At 36.9% G+C, this 16,831-nt stretch overlaps 1 protein-coding gene across 4 annotated transcripts in view; it reads right to left on the bottom strand.

Annotated features, from left to right (window-relative positions):
- The window catches only part of COL12A1 (collagen type XII alpha 1 chain), a 252,433-nt gene extending 244,032 nt beyond the window's left edge, over positions 1-8,401 (bottom strand). For 3 of the 4 annotated variants that reach the window (XM_053710444.1, XM_053710443.1, XM_053710445.1), the window contains exons 1-2: positions 8,241-8,401; positions 2,613-2,723 (exon numbers count right to left, since the gene is read on the bottom strand). In XM_053710444.1, the coding sequence (XP_053566419.1) occupies positions 2,613-2,685 (73 nt within the window). In that variant the 5' untranslated portion in view covers positions 2,686-2,723; positions 8,241-8,401. The remainder of the gene's footprint in view (positions 1-2,612; positions 2,724-8,240) is intronic. The other variant, XM_053710446.1, reaches the window with a different exon arrangement.
- Between the last annotated feature and the right edge of the window lie 8,430 nt (positions 8,402-16,831).

The following is a 16,831-nucleotide window of genomic DNA, read 5'->3' on the forward strand; positions in this document are numbered from 1 at the left end:
TTAGTATTTATGATACCGAGAGAGAGCTCTGCATTGCACTATACTATTCATGTCACATGTTTTACATGTTATGTCATTTTTTAACTGTGTATAAAACTGCAAAAATGTAAAGCTCTCCCTCATTATCATGAACACTAGTCAGCAGTGCACAATCCAGCGGTCAAAAAGCTAGCAACATTACTCATCTCTAAAAAAGGTCACTGCTTGTGTCACAAGGTGCAAAAATACATAAGCTCAAAGATGGCAGCCCCCTGTATGAAAATGCAGAGCTTCATCAATCTGCATCTGCAAAAGGTTAGAATAGGAGAACGTCTCTGAAGAGAGCTACAGAAGGAAAACAAAGACAAGGTGAATACAGGTAGCCCTCAGTTTACGCCGGGGTTAGGTTCCAGAAGGAATGGTTGTAAATCGAAACCGTTGTAAATTGAAACCCAGTTTATAATGTAAGTCAATGGGAGGTGAGGGGGATATGTTCCAGGCCCCTCTCAAAAAAGTCATAAGTAACACCTAATAAATTATTTTTAAAGCTTTGAAATGAAGACTTTAAATGCTAAACAGCATTATAAACCTAATAAAATAATTACACAACACAGCCTTCACTTGCTTTTTTCTGCAAACAGTTATTTCTATGCATTCCAATCTGGGCTGATTTATAGACAGGAAGATTTTGTTCCTTTGAAATCTGCTCGATAGCTCAGGTCTGGTTAAACTGATTAATTTCAGCTTGCTTGTCTTTGCTGCAACACAAGCGGACAGCTCCACCTACTAGCTATTTTAATAAATGGCGCCTATAGAGACAAGAGGTGGTGTGATCAGTGATAGAGACTTCTGAGGTAGTTTAGATGTGATAAATGTAGTTTAGTAAATTTAGTTTACATTTATCACATCTAAACTACCTCAGAAGTCTCTATCACTGATCACACTACCTCTTGCCTCTATAGGTGCTGTATACACTCCTTTATTCGACTGTCTCTGTATACCAGTTTGAGGTCAATCCGTGGCGCTCGATCTAAACATATGTTTTAACTATTTTAATGAATGCAGTGCTTCTCAATGCTTTTCAATAGCAGTCACATGACTGGAAAAAAAGGTTGTTATTCTGAAACGGTGTAAATTGAACCGTTGTAAAACAAGGGCCACCTGTACTAACCATTCTATTTAAGTTGTGTTCAACAGTCTAATGTTTTTTTTAAGAGTGTTGCATCAAGGAAGTAAACATAAAACAAAAATATTAATCTACTTAGACAAAGGGATTAAATAAATTCTGCCCTACGGCTACTTAGTAAAGAAAACAATCCTTTATATTTACTAAGGATTGAGAGATTTTCCCAGGTCCTGCACTATCCTGCAAAGATGATTTTCATAGATGTTGGGAAGCATTAGCTCCTTAGGATAATATAGGAAATACATATAGTTTTTCTCATTAAACCTATAATGAATCTGTCTGGCTGTCCTAGAATATAGCACATACATTACTAATGTCAATGCACTGTGACGGTACATCCATTACATGTATAGTAACAAAAAGTGCATACACATAAGACATTGTAAATGTAGCCTGTCAATATGAACAGCACAAGACAAAGCAAATTAATCAAACTCCAATGCAAGGTTATTGGCACAAGGCTGTGTAATATGAAAAGAATTTTGGACTATCTTGAGGGCAACTGGGCCAGCAATACTTGCTAATAAATACTTATTACTTTCCTGTTTAACCCATTGCTTCCAAATGCATTGCAAATCTGTTTGTCAGTCCAAGAGTTAATACATTTAGCAGAGAGAAACAAGTAGGAAAAAAAGCTTCTAATGGGGCTTTCAGCAACCTTATGCCATTAACCTTAATTCGCTAGTACAAGTGTATTTAGGACAACAAGCATCAGACTTAACACTTACAGGCAGATGCTACCATTATTAAGCTTTAACTCAATTAATTTATTGCTTAAAATGTGGCTTTCAAAGTAACTTTATCTGTATTACAAAATTATTCTTGCCAATGCATACATCAGAATAGCACATTTTAGTGCCTGTCCAGGTACCTACAGCTTCATTACATTTTAGAAGTTATAACTACGCATTTCACATCCTCATTAGCATTTACAATGTCTACCTGTACAATGACAAATATTAATCACAGGAGAAGAAAAGTGTGGACCTTTATAGTTACCATTTTAGAGTAAGATACAGCGATAAATCTAGCTAATAAAAATATATACACAAAATGTATACATGCTTTTAAAATTTTATTTAATTGTGGCACTGCCAAACATGAAAGGTGTGTCTGTGCTGCAGGGTTCCAACTCTTTTTTTTCCTTTTAATAAGATTCGTGCTTACACAAGTTTCTTCTCCTAAATCCATGGAACTTCATGAGCAGGGGGACCCATGCCAAATGTCTTACTATTAAATTCTCTTTATTGAGAACCAGTCTTTGTCCTTGATTCTAGGGAGAAAAACTGTTACGCGTTCAAGACACAAGAAGACAAACAGAAGGGACAAACAAAGAAAAGGAAAATAAAATGAATGGAAAGAGAAGTGTAGATTGAAACAGACAGTTTTCTACCATCAATCCCCAGGTTTCTTTTGATATTATTAATACGGAGATGCAATCGGTTACCTTCAGCCTCTATGGAAGTCAAGAGCAGGGCAGCACACAAGGCTGTCACTGCTGGGCACAGCCGGATTTTCATTTCACTGTCTTTTCCAGGTCACAACAACATGAATGAATCTGCAACCATAAAGGAATAACATTTATAGAAGGCAATGGGCTCATTTATTTACTCATATAGATCTTGTCTAGATGGAGATAATACTAGCACTGGAAATCAGAGACTACCGCAAACCTCTAGACATTGGTGCTTGCTGTGACTTGCTCTGCTGTCTGCTTAATCATGTGCAGATGATTATAAGGGAAGTGGATTGTGGTTATGTAGGTGTGACAAAGTCTTAGATTCTGACTGGCAATGATATATCTATATGGAGTGTGGGCCTGTTTTACAACACCAAGAAGATATAATCTGTATTTTCTGGAAGATCCAGTGGGTTTTTTTTCTCACATTAAAGGGAAATTAAGTACAAATGTACTTTAATGATTTAATATGCAATGCTTTTCATGTACTTTAGCTCGTCAGAGGGAGTGGAATGCATTCTGCAAGAAGTTGCAGAATGACTCTGCTACATGCTATAAAGTGATAGCTTGATCAGTGCAGAAGCTCATTTGTATCTGTCCATAATAGGCATAGCAGATAAAATAAGATACATTCATGGAACAGGATTTTCAAAGATTATGTCACTGGATTTATTTAAAGGGTCATTAATGACATGCTCTAATCCATTGGAGCTTGTAATTGCAGGGGTGTTGACCCTAGACTATTGTGTGTATAACCCCCCACAAAGGGGTTAAATACACAGTAGAAATACTGCTCAGGTATATGACTCAGATGTGCAATTAGCACTGCAATATTTCTAGTAGTCTAGGGTCGATAGTCTTAACATACAGTACATGCTCTATCAGAATAGAACAAGTAATTTGTTTTACTATAATGGCCCTTTAAGTCAGCAAATAATGCACATTTTGTTATCACAGTTTAAATGCTTACAAAACCTCCAGTCTATAGGCAGATATTTTGCCTTGCAGTTTTCACTTGCATATGTTTACTATGCACATATACAAAGAACTACCATAAGGGTCATAATGATGCAGAACGCAGCCAGCAATTGGTGGGGTTGTGCAACTGCCTCTCCTGATTGTCTGACAATCTGTGTCCTGCTTAAGAGGTGTATCGTTAAAACACAGTAAGCTTGAGTCACTGATGCCCCTTTAATAAGAAATACAGTAACACCATAACTAATCCTGATCCATCAGTACACAGCCATTGGGTGGGTATGTGAAACACAAACATGCTTTATCTTGTTCCAGTTTGCAGCCAGGCAAATTGTCCATATCAAAGGGACATAAAAGTCATTTTATATATTCATAATTCATGTTAGCTTTTGAGGATTTCTCCTGCAAAATAGCACCCAAAATAATTTAACAAAAGCAATCAAACTGTATTTGTTTTTAGCATTTGTTTTGGAATCTATGAATGTTCCCTTTGAAATGACCTTTCAGTAAAGTTTTCTCATCTCCTTTGCTACTGCTAATAAGACACCAATAAAATAGGTTCCTAAGCCTGGAATGTGAAAGTCTGTGACAACCCATAGAACACAACGTCGTCTTAGGAAAGTAGAGGGATTCGTCTTTAGTAGTCTGTATGTAGTTGATTAGTGTATACAAAGGAGTCGTGGTAGAGTCCTAAGTGGGTCTAGAATCCCACAGAAACAATATCTCTGCATGAGTGTCTAATTTATTTATTAAAAGATAGTGATATCTTTCCAGCTTGAGATTGAGTTGTATCTCTTGTATCCACTGAGCTAGGGTGGGAATTGATTCTTTTTTCCACAGTCTTGGAATTAGTTGATTTGCACTGTTAATCATTATTTGTAGTAGTTTATAGTGCAGTTGTGAGTTGAGTTTGGGGTATTTGTGGAACAGGTAGATAGTCGGGTCGTGAGGCATCGAAGTGCCAATGGTGTTTTGTATATATGGTATAATAGATGTCCAGAATGCTTGAATTTTAGGACAGGCCCACCAAATATGGAATAGCGTGCCCTCTTCCCTACACTGTCTCCAGCAGCGGTTAGAAGAACCAGGAAAGAGATGCTTGAGTCTCTGTGGTGTGAGATACCACCTAGTTAATAATTTTATGTTGGTTTCTATAAGTTTAGCCGAATGTGCCGACCGTTTCACCGCTGTGAAAATTGAATGCTATTCTGTAATTGGGATTAAAAATGGTAAGTCTCTATTCCAAGCTTTAGTAAATGTTGGTAAATTGGTTACAATTGGTGTAGTCAATAGTTTATATGTACGAGAAATTGCATTGATACCAGATGTATTTGTTTAGATGAAAACACACGGATACATGTATGCTTCGACCAAGAATTAATGGACACACATGGAAATTATAACTGTCAATGTTTATTGTTACTAGTTTACTTTGGTTATTTTGTTACAAAAAAGAAGGAAAAATTGTGAAAATGCAAGGCCCTCAATGTTGGGAACTTCACTGGTTCATCATTTAAAGGGGTTCTACAGTTTGGACTCTATTGAACTCCTTATGGACTCACTTATCTGAGATATGTATGGACTCTATATTTAACACAAGGCCTAAGCCTTTAATCTTTGTTTTGCCAATGATCATTGTATTTGTTTTGACACATGTATGTTTTAAACAGAAATAAACAATTTTTCCTAAAAAAAAAAAAAAAAAACTTAAAAAAAAAAAAAAAAAAATAGGTTCCTGTACTGCATACAAAGTCTGTGTAGAATGTTGCAGGTTCATGGGTCTGGAGTGTGTAAGATGCACTCCAGCTTCTTCGGATCCTTAATAAAAACTTGTAAAAGAGTAAAATTACAGGAAAAGAGGGCAACCTAAATACTGAAAATACAGCCACAACTCGGGCCCTTTAAGAAAATTTAAAAAAAACGTAACATAAATGTGTGTATTAATATATGGACTTTTAAAAACTAGAGATACAGGAATTATGACAATAAAAGCATCACATTCTATCTATATCTCTTGTTAAAAGTTAAAGCAACAGGCTGCAATACAATGCTACCCCAGCTACCACTGAGGGGTTAAGGAACCTTTTGGACCCTAAGGGAAGAATAAGCAACAACTGTGATGTAATGCCCACAGGGGAGCCGTACAAGGATCATACAATACTCTGATTGCAGCCACAGCTGTTGTTTTAGGAGCAATACAAAGCTATAACTTAAAGGGTCACATTTGAGGTTTCCTTTTGCAATCATCCAGCTAGACACAATAAGAGTATGTTAGGTAGAGTGGTAAATCAATCACCAGTATACGACCACACAGTCCCAGGGGCTCATTTGCATGCAGTATCTGGATATAACTACTATTTAGCCACTATCATTCCATTTAACACAATGGTCATGCTGTTAAAAATGCACATATGTACAAAGTAAAAATAACAGCAATAACTTTCTTTTACAGCAACAAATGGATTTATGTTCCTACCAGACCTCTTTTAACCTGACTTACACGCACTACTTTATTAAATATTTACAAAAACAAAATGCATTTGCCAAATACAATTTTACCAGTTGTTCATCACTGTGTTACATAATGTTTTTGAGCCACAATATAACTATGTATACATGAACATAAATATTACTGTTTTAAATATGTATATCAATTCAATTAAAGTGTTGATTGGGGACATCATCTTGTATTTTTTTTAATACGTAGAGACTAAATCCCTTAATTATTTAGCTTATACAGAAAACAATGTCATATACATCTGGTTAATGTTCTTTGTTAAACTTCTGAAATTAAATAAAACTGAAATGAAATGGTTTAAAAGTGCTTAATTTATTTAAACAGCAGCGACCCCTATGGGCTGGAAACGTCATTATTTAACTTGGATTGGAAAAAAAAGACTCCTATGATGACTTTGCCTTCTGCCAAGAACTTTCCTTTACTGTTATTTCTATTCTAACATTCATTTATAGGGGAAGTGTATTTTGAGAAGTCTGGCTCCAGTATGTATAGCTGACTTGCATATTTTACAGTTATTCCAGAGGTTTATAGATATATCAAACGAACAAATGTATATAACTCCATAACACACTTAAATGCACAAATCTGCACATTTAAAATAAAGCTTATACTATTCTAAACAGTAGGTATTAAACACGTAATTGTGGCCAGTTTAAATGACTTGATGGGTTAATTAAAAAAACAATCTCCCACATATAACATTCATTCTAGTGAACAGCGATTACTTAGTGAATATGAAATTCAGGTGATGCTGTAATGTACAGAGCTGTACTTCTGGCTACAATATAAGAGCTATGACGCAATTCATAAAGAATTCCAGACGGTCAGCTCTTTATTACAAACCGTCATTTGCTGATCCTAACATAAATCATCAGATAGTTTTTTTCCAGAGTTATCTTCCATATGATGTCTGTATTTTTTTTTATCCCCTTTGTTGCAATAGTTCGAGTTCAGAGAAAACTTAAAGGGACATGAAACCCAATTTTTTACTTTCATGATTTAGGTAGAACATACTTTTTTAAACAACTTTACTGTTTACTTCTATTATCAAATTTCCTTCATTCTCTTGGTATCATTTGTTGAAGGAGCAGCAATGCACTACTGGTTCCTGACTGAACACATGGGTAAGTCAATGACAATCGGTATATATATACAGCCACCAATCAGCAGCTAGAACCTAGGTTCTTTGCTACTCCTAAGCTTACCCAAATAAACATTTCAGCAAACGATAACAAGAGAAGGAAGCACATTAAATAATAGAAGTAAATTGTTTAAACGTGCATACATTGTCTAAATCATGAATGTCTAATTATGACTTTACTGTCCCTTTAAGGAACATTGAAAAGGTTAATTACAACATCCATTGCCAGACAGGGCTGCAGTGAATTTGTAATTTTTTGTTAGAGCTCACTCTGGTATACAAGTGGTTAATTCATTACTCCCATACAAGCCAAAAGAACGTGAAAACGTTACCTGCACCAGCTATGGACACTGCACATTCTCTCATAGGGAAAGGATATTACTTTTTATTAATGATGTCTGGCTGCAAAACCAGACAATTGCTTCCAGTTAGGCTTATTTCACTGGCAAAGCTTACTCATTGCCTTACACCTTCCTCACCAGCAGACTATGATAGATAACACTTCATTACTCTAAATGCCTGAAAATAGCAAATTGGGTCACTTCCCAAATTCATGTGCAGAATAAGTAATAATTTCTTACCAAAGGCAAACTTCTATCAATCAAATATATATTATACCATCATTAATCTGATTTTAAAAAATATTGTACCCCCAAAAAATTCAAAATTAGCACCACATACTCAAAAAAAAGTTCATATTTAAGTAAAAAAAAAAAGAAAGTTGTGCAAAAATATCTGCAAAACATTAAAAACTGCTTTAGCTACTTATAGTTTCTGCACATTTGTAATAAATTGAAAGCAAATAAATGGGACTGGTATTTTATATTGAAACAATTTTAAGCAAGTAAACCCCTGTTATTTTGTATTTATACCACTTGTGAATAGATTCTCTCTATAGATACATCAGCTTCATTAATTCAAGTAAAAGCCTAAGCATCCTTTCATCTAATGACAAATGAGGAATATGAGAAGGGAAGCAAACCTCTGGTGCAGCTGCTAACTGAACACTGCTGTGCGCTCTCCTGGTCCCTCCTATCGCTCCCTCACTGGAAGAGAGTGAGCTATACACAGGATCTCCTGTTGGTGGCTCCCAGTGTGATGCTGCGTCCTAATGCACTGTCTTGCTTCAAGTGGGAAGCGCCTCTCTTCAATCTGCTCCTTAAGAGAGGGCTGTTCCCAAACCTCATAAGCTCTTACGAAATAACAGGGGAAGGTGGCCGGCTGCCACAGGGTGATAGATGCAATGCTTCTGTATGTGGGGAAGGATGGAGTTGGGGGAAGGAGGGAGGGTAGGAAAAAAAGGGGGAGACAGTTTTTTTGGAAAGTTCCACATACTTTTCGACATACTTTCTAGATGATTACTGCTTAAGTACTATTGCCAGGGGGTCCTCTGTGTCCTCTTAGAGCCAAAAAATGAGAAGCCACATTTGGAAGGAAAATGTAAGTTCTCTTAGGTTTCCCTGGCAGACTTACAAAGGGATTTCTCAAACTGGAAGAACAATTGGGTAAAAAAAAAAAAGTAGAAGTGAAATCTCCAAAATGCTATTTGCTTTAAGCAACAAACATACATTAAAAAAAAAACAGTTTAAGGTTTACAAATCAGCCCTAGTGGGTGCAGGTTTTCCATTAAGTAACTGTCTGTCTATTTCATGCCTTTGCAGTGCCTTGTAGGTTTATTTGGCAGAGGCTGAGAACATTTGTAGAACCAATAAAAGTAAATTGTTTGGAGATGCAATGGTTTTCGCAGCCTAGTTCTATCAATGAGTTTCTACCGACCCAGAAAACTAACATAAACTTTTCTCTTTTCTTCTGGCAGTACAGGAAACAAAGTACTTCTAATTAAAATGTAGTCCCCAGGGTTATGTGCACGAAACAGCACGGTTCTAATATAAAAAGGCAATAATACTGCTTGTAGTACATAAAGATGTAATAATAAATCTGGATCTTTATTTGTGTTACCGATACATTATTAAACTTGTAATGATCACATGGGTTTATACAGTTTGTAGGAGACACATTTTGGTTCTTTTGCAATAGAGCTTATATAAATAGACATCCATAGAGATATACAGAGATAGATAAGAAATGTCAGTATAGAGAGAAAGAGAAAGGAAAGATGATAGATTAGAGAGACAGACATAAAGACAGATAGATGATAGATGATAGATTAGATGAATGATAGACTATAGATAATAGATATATTAGATACGATTGATTAGACAGACAGACAGAAAGACGGACAGACAGACAGACAGACACAGATAGATAGATAGATAGATAGATAGATAGATAGATAGATAGATAGATAGATAATCCTGTTTAAAATTAATTGCCGTAGTGAACTAAAGTTTTGAACTGCTAGTCAGAATAAATCAGATGATAGAGAGCGAGAGATAGATTAATGATAGATAGATATATAGATAGATAGATAGATAGATAGATAGATAGATAGATAGATAGATAGATAGATAGATGATAGATATATTGAGAGAGAGATGATAGCTAGATAGATAGATAGAATCCTGTTTAAAATGGATTGCAGTAGTGAACTAACGTTTTGAACCTCTAGTCAGAATATATCATAAGAAATATTTGAACTTGACAATCCTTTCTCCTGTCTATTTATCATTTGCAAAGCTCATACAATATTCAAGTCCCACATCTCTCTAGATGATTACAAAGCAAGGATGTAGGGGTGACCACAAGCGTTTGGTTTTGTGGACAGTATTCAAAAGGAAATTACCTCATTCTCTGTTGATAAAAGTATGATAACATATATCCCACAGGAATCTCAAGTGAAGGTTTGCCACACATAAACCATTCTTTATACATAAAGTTTGAATTACTGGATTGGAGTGAAAATGGACTTTTAACCATTTCCATTCAGATTCTGTAGAGGCATATTATGCAGAATTGCTGTTTAATGTCCTGGCTATCAATGAGGTGTAAAATTATTGCATGTCTCTCTCTGGAAAACTTGAGGTTAGACCCTCCACAAATCAGTTAGACAGTATTCAAATGTCCTCATTAAAGGTACATGAAACCCAAAAAAAATCTTTCATGATTCAGATAGAGGATATGTTTCATTCTCTTGGTATCATTTGTTGAAGGAGCAGCCATGCCCTAATGGTTTCTAATTGAACACATGACTGAGCCAATTACAATCAATATATATATATATATATGTTACCATCAATCAACAGCTAGAACCTAGGTTCTCTGTTGCTCCTGAGTTTGCTTAGATAAACCTTTCATCAAAGGATAACAAGAGATTGAAGCAAAATAAATAATAGAAGTAAATTGGAAAGTTGTTTAAAATTGTATTCTCTATCTGAATCACAAAATAATTTTTTTGGGCTTCATGTCCCTTTAAAGAGTAGACAAGCATACATCATTCAATATCAGTGAAAGGAACAGCATGTGACAGGAGCAGTGAAAGGGATAGGGCTCCTGCAGCAAGAAATAGAAAAGAGAAGGGGGTTTGATACAGCCAGCTCCCCCCAGGTAAGAGGGAAGGTGGCTGCTGCAGCAAGGTAGAACAAAATAAAAGGGAGGAGCATGGGAATGTATATAGGTGAGGTCAGACAGGAAGTGAGGTATAACTGTCTTTCTTTTCTCTTCCTCCCTTCGTCTACTAGAAATAATAAAGTCGATGGAAACAAGTTCAGAGAGGTCACAAGAAGAGAAGATGTGATACTGGCACGACTAAGGGCAGAGAAGGTGGTTAAATGGTCACCTTGCATAAGGCCGCAAGTGCTCTCCTTAAAGGGACAGCCTACATTAAAATTATTATTGTTTAAAAAGATAGATAATGCTTTTACTACCCATTCCCCAGCTTTGCACAGCCGACATTGTTAGATTAATATAATTTATAACCTTTAAACCTCTAAATTTCTGCCTGCTTCAAAGGCAGCCTCTTAATCACATGCTTTTGTATGTGCTTTTCATAACAGGAGACTGCTAGTTCATGTGGGCCATATAGATAACATTGTGTTCACGCCCTTGAAGCTATTTAAGATTTAGCACAACACAGTACTAACTGCAACTCAATAGATAATAAATACAAAGTCATGTGATAAGGGGGCTGTCTGAAGATACTAAGATACAAGGTAATCACAGAGGTAAAAAGTATATTAATATAACTGTGTTGGTTATGCAAAACTGGGAAATGGTTAATAAAGGGATTATCTATCTTTTAAAACAATAAACATTCTAGTGTAGACTGTCCCTTTAAGGGTTATTTACAGCAATGCTAGAAGTCAGACGTTGACTCACTGGTCAGCTAGATAGCAGTTAAGTTGAGAGTGGTTGTCTTTTTTGTTAACGGGATAATAAACCCAAATTATTTCTTTAACGATTCAGATAGAGCATGCAATTTTAAGCAACTTTTTCATTTACTCTTATTATCACCATTTTTCTTTGTTCTCTTGCAATCTTTATTTAAAAAAGCAGGAATGTAAAGCTTAGGAGCCGGCCCATTTTTAGTTCAGAACCTGGGTTGTGCTTGCTTATTGGTGACTAAATGTAGCCACCAATAAGCAAACCCCATCCAGGGTGCTTAACTTAAAATGGGTCGGCTGTTAAACTTTACATTCCTGCTTTTTAAATAAAGATAGGAAAAAAACAAATACAAATTGATAATAGGATTAAATTAGAAAGTTACTTACAATTGCATTCCCTATCTGAATCATGAAAGAAAAAATGTGGGTTTAGTATCCCTTTAAGGCAGTGCATTTGTGATCTGGCATGTAGGCACGGCTTTTTGCTGAGGGTGTTAGAAAGGATCCTGTACCATACCTGGGTTAAGCAGGCGTGATTATCTGGTCAAGCGCTTACCCTACTATGGTGTATGTTCTCCCTTGCCCAACTCTAATCTCAAGATCCACCAATCACTGGCCATATACTTATCTAGAACAAAATGGAAGGTCAGGGTGTGCACATCAATGAGAATGGGCAACATTACACATTCAAGCAAGTGTGTAATGGTACATATGGGCAGCAGATTTACTGGGTCTGCTGCCCATTCGTTGCAAAGCCATGAGGACAGGGTCTCAGGTTGAGAACCTTGTCCTCACAACTATTGATAAATGGGGCCCAGTGATGTTTAACCCTTTTGAAAGAGTTAAACTCGTAGTGAAAGCAGTGGTACATACAAATTATATATACTTTCATAATAAAAATATAATATTTTATTTTTCCATTAGAATTTGCCTTTAATACACCATATTTTTCTGCAAGATAAATATTTTCATGTATAAACATAGAGTAAACCTGCAAGCAAACACTTGCGAATGTGAATGCAATTGAGGAAAGCATATTTACATATCATATATATATATATATATATATATATATATATATATATATATATATATATATATATATATATATAGACACATACACACACACACATATATATATACCAACACAGGTGACAAGGATCAACAGATTCCTACACACTCAATCACAGACAGACTTGCCTTGTGTGCTCTGCCCTAGCATGCAAAAAACCAGGCCCCCTAGGTGCAGACACAACTTGCTTTTTAATGCCTCACCCTAAGGGCATTGTACATAAACTAGGATGATTCAGTGTTACAGCTTACAGAAAACAGCAGATAATGATTGATTAAACTTTCCTTTTTTTTCCAGACACATTAAATGCAATCTATGTCGTACAATTCAAAAATGCCATCATTTTCTTTTGCATTTATTTGTCTTGCTTTCTAATTGTGACAGAATATTTTGAATGGTCATAAGGTGGGTAATTGGGCTTGTCCTATCAGTTATCTGTCAACTTCAAAGACCTCTGTTGAATGTTGTGACTTGATTTAGCACAAATGGTGGAAGGTTAAATCTATGTGTTTAATGGCATATTTCCAACCAAACAAAACCAACCGAGTAGACCTAAATGAATGCGTGGAAGAGATTATACGTATTACATAGGGATTTCACAGCCCTTAAATGTACATTAAAGTTACAATTAAACATTTATGGCTCAGATAGAGAAAGAAATTTTAAAACACATTTCAATGTACTTAAATTATCTATTTAACGTTATTATCATGGTATATTTTGTTGAAAAGCATACCTAGATAGGCTCAGTAGAAGCAATTCACTACTTTGAGCTAGCTGGTGATCGGTTGTTCATTTGCTGGTTGTAATTGGCTCTAAATAATTGTTTTGCTAGCCCCCAGTAGTGCATTGCTGCTCTGTAGTTGACTTTAACTTTGTGTTTAACTTTGCCGGTTACTTTACTCTCATCTGCTAGGCATTTCCAGAACTGCTCCTATTATATGGAACTACTTTCCTTGCTAAGTAAGACTTGCCTGTGTTTCAAAGCTTTAAGAGTTCCTGAGAAACACAGGGATGCATACAATCTCCTTAAAGGGACACAAAGCCCACTTTTTATCATGATTCAGATAGAGTAGGTGACTTTAAACAACTTTCCAATATACTATATTATTTGTTTTGTTATCTTGATATACTCTGTTTAAAAGGATAGCTAGGTAGACTCAGAAGCTGCTAATTGGTGTCTGCACATATATGCCTCTTGTCACTGGCTTTCAGCTAGCTCCCATTAGTGCATTCCTGCTTCTTCAACAAAGAATACTAAGAGAATTAAGCAAATTAGATAACAGAAGTAAAGCATTTGAATATTAAATAGAAGCATTTTTGCATTACACTTCTATTAGCAAAAATGCTTCTAGAAAAATGTATTACAGTATTTCTGCGGCATACGCACATATCCTGTGAGGCCTGTGCACCAGTATTCAAGCTCAGAGAGATTTCAGTGGTGTGTATTGTGTATGTGAAGACTTCATTTGTATACAAACACAATTAGAGTACAGCACCTGTATCCAGGACGCTGCAAAGTCCTCCCATGCAATTGCAAAAAAACAACGATAATCAAAACAAAGCAACGTTTCGGATATTCAATCCTTAATCATGTCTGACGTTTCGGAGGCATGATTAAGGATTGAATATCCAAAACGTCACTTTGTTTGTATGCTGGTGACCAGTTTGTATAATAAAGGTCTTTTAATCTAAAGAAGTGCTGCTGATTATCGTTGTTTTGCTAAGAAGGCTAAGAAGACTTTCAAGACAGACTATAAAAGTGCTTTTTTATGTTATTCTACAGAAAAATAAGGCAGAACTGTGAACCCATTAACAGCTAAAATACCTATGAGCAGGGCACCTCTTCAGTCCTCCTTTTTAATACACCTTTTGTTGTAAGAGAGAGCCCTCCTATTGGTTTACGGAGGCTCTGGTTGAATTTTTTAAGCTCTGTCTATTGGGATTCAACTGCTTGTACCTTTAACCTTCCTTGCATGCATGAAATTAATACTCGGCAGGAGGGAGACAATAGAGCTGCAAATAACACTGTTCTCTCTAAGGTGTGCGCGTGCACACCTTTTTTATACCCAGTGCACAAGCCTTTTTTGAAAGTGCGCACAGGAATTAGTGTTTTTTTGTTTTTTTATATCTTTATAGTGATGTATCTCTCTCTCTGTATATATATATATAGTCACTTATAGTCAATATGTTTGCTATTTGCGTTTTTCTTGAAAGGTGTGTTGTGATATAACACTATGACATATATCTGAAAACCGGAAGTAAGCATACTTCCTGCTTCAGGGGAACACATGGCATGCATTCCACTGAGATACACAGAGGGACATTACTTGTAACAACACAGGTGGTTTGTATTGTACTGATTGTTTGCGATACACTATTTAAGAGTGAAATGTGGCACTTATGTTTATTCTGATAAAGGGGTCAGCGTGAATCCCAAAACGTCAATAAACTTTGTTTTTTGACTCTCTACAAAAAAGTTCTGAGAGTGCATTAATTTGCAATATATCTACTACATTTTTGCACCCAGACAGACGACTCAGGAGGGTGGATTCACTTTTATATATATATATATATATATATATATATATATATATATATATATATATATATATATATATATATATATAAATAAATATATACTAGTCGTAAAGCCCGTTCACACGGGGCATTTTTTGCAGTACAACGGTCCCACTCCTTACTATCTCTCCCCCCTCTATTTTGCTTTCTCTCTCCCCTTCTCTTTTGCGCTCTCTTCCTCTCTCTTTTGCGCTCCCTCGCTCCACCTCTCTTTTGCTCTTTCAACCCCCTCTCTCTTGCTCTCTCTCTCCCCCCTCTCTCTTTTGTGCTCTCTTGCTCCACCTCTCTTTTGCTCTCTCTCTCCCCTCTCTTTTGCTCTCTCTCCCCCCCCTCTATTTTGCTCTCTCTCTCCCCCCTCTCTCCCCTTTCTGTTGCTCTCTCTCCCCCTCTCTTTTGCTCTCTCTCTCCCCTCTCTCTTTTGCTGTATCTCTCCCTTTCTTTTGCTCTCTCTCCCCTCTCTCTTTTGCTGTATCTCCCACTCTCTTTTGCTCTCTCCCCCTCTCTTTTGCTCTCTCTCCCCCTCTCTTTTGCTTTCTTTCTCCCCCCTCTCTTTTGATGTCTCTCTTCCTCTCTTTTGCTCTCCCCCCCCTCTCTCTTTTGCTCGCTCTCTCTTTTTCTCTCTCCCCTCTCTTTTGCTCTTTCTCTCTCCGCCTCTCTTTTGCTCTTTCTCTCTCCCCTCTCTCTTTTGCTGTCTCTCTCCCTCTCTTTTGCTGTCTCTCTCCTTCTCTTTTGCTGTCTCTCCCCCTCTCTGTTGCACTCTCTCCCCCTCTCTTTTGCTCTCTCTCCCTCTCTTTTGCTCTCTCTCTCCCTCTCTTTTGGTCTCTCTCCCTCTCTCTTTTGCTGTCTCTCTCCCTCTCTTTTGCTGTCTCTCCCCCCTCTCTTTTGCTCTCCCCCTCTCTTTTGCTCTCTCTCTCTTTTTCTCTCCTCTCTCTTTTGATCTTTCTCTCTCCCCCTCTCTTTTGCTCTTTCTCTCTCCCCTCTCTCTTTTGCTGTCTCTCTCCCTCTCTTTTGCTGTCTCTCTCCCTCTCTGCCTTAACTCTTTGTGGCATAGATTCAACAAGGTGTTGGAAACATTCCTCAGAGATTTTGGTCCATATTGACATGATAGCATGACTCAGTTGCTGCAGATTTGTCGGCTGCACATCCATGATGCAAATCTCACGCTCCTGCTCTATTGGATTGAGATCTGGTGACTGTGGAGGCCATTGGAGTACAGTGAATTTATTGTCATGTTCAAGAAACAAGTTTGAGATAATTTAAACTTTGTGACATGGTGCATTGTCCTGATGGAAGAAGCCTGGGTACACTGTAGTCATAAACGGATAGACATGGTCAGCAACAAGACTCAGGTAGGCTGTGGTGTTTAATCGATGCTCAATTGGTGCTAAGGGGCGCAAAGTTTGCCAAGAAAAAATCCCACACATTACTGTTGCCTTTCTATCATCTCAAACCAGTCTGCCCATTCTCTGTAAACCCTAGAAATGGTTTTGTGTGAAAATCCCAGTAGATCAGCAGTTTTTGAAATACTCAGACCAGCCCGTCTGGCACCAACAACCATGCCACGTTTAAAGTCACTTAAATCCCCTTTCTTCTCCATTCTGATGCTCGGTTTGAACTTCAGCAAATCATCTTCACCACGTC

Source organism: Bombina bombina, chromosome 4 (assembly GCF_027579735.1).
Source record: "Bombina bombina isolate aBomBom1 chromosome 4, aBomBom1.pri, whole genome shotgun sequence".
In the NCBI taxonomy this organism is placed as follows: domain Eukaryota; kingdom Metazoa; phylum Chordata; class Amphibia; order Anura; family Bombinatoridae; genus Bombina; species Bombina bombina.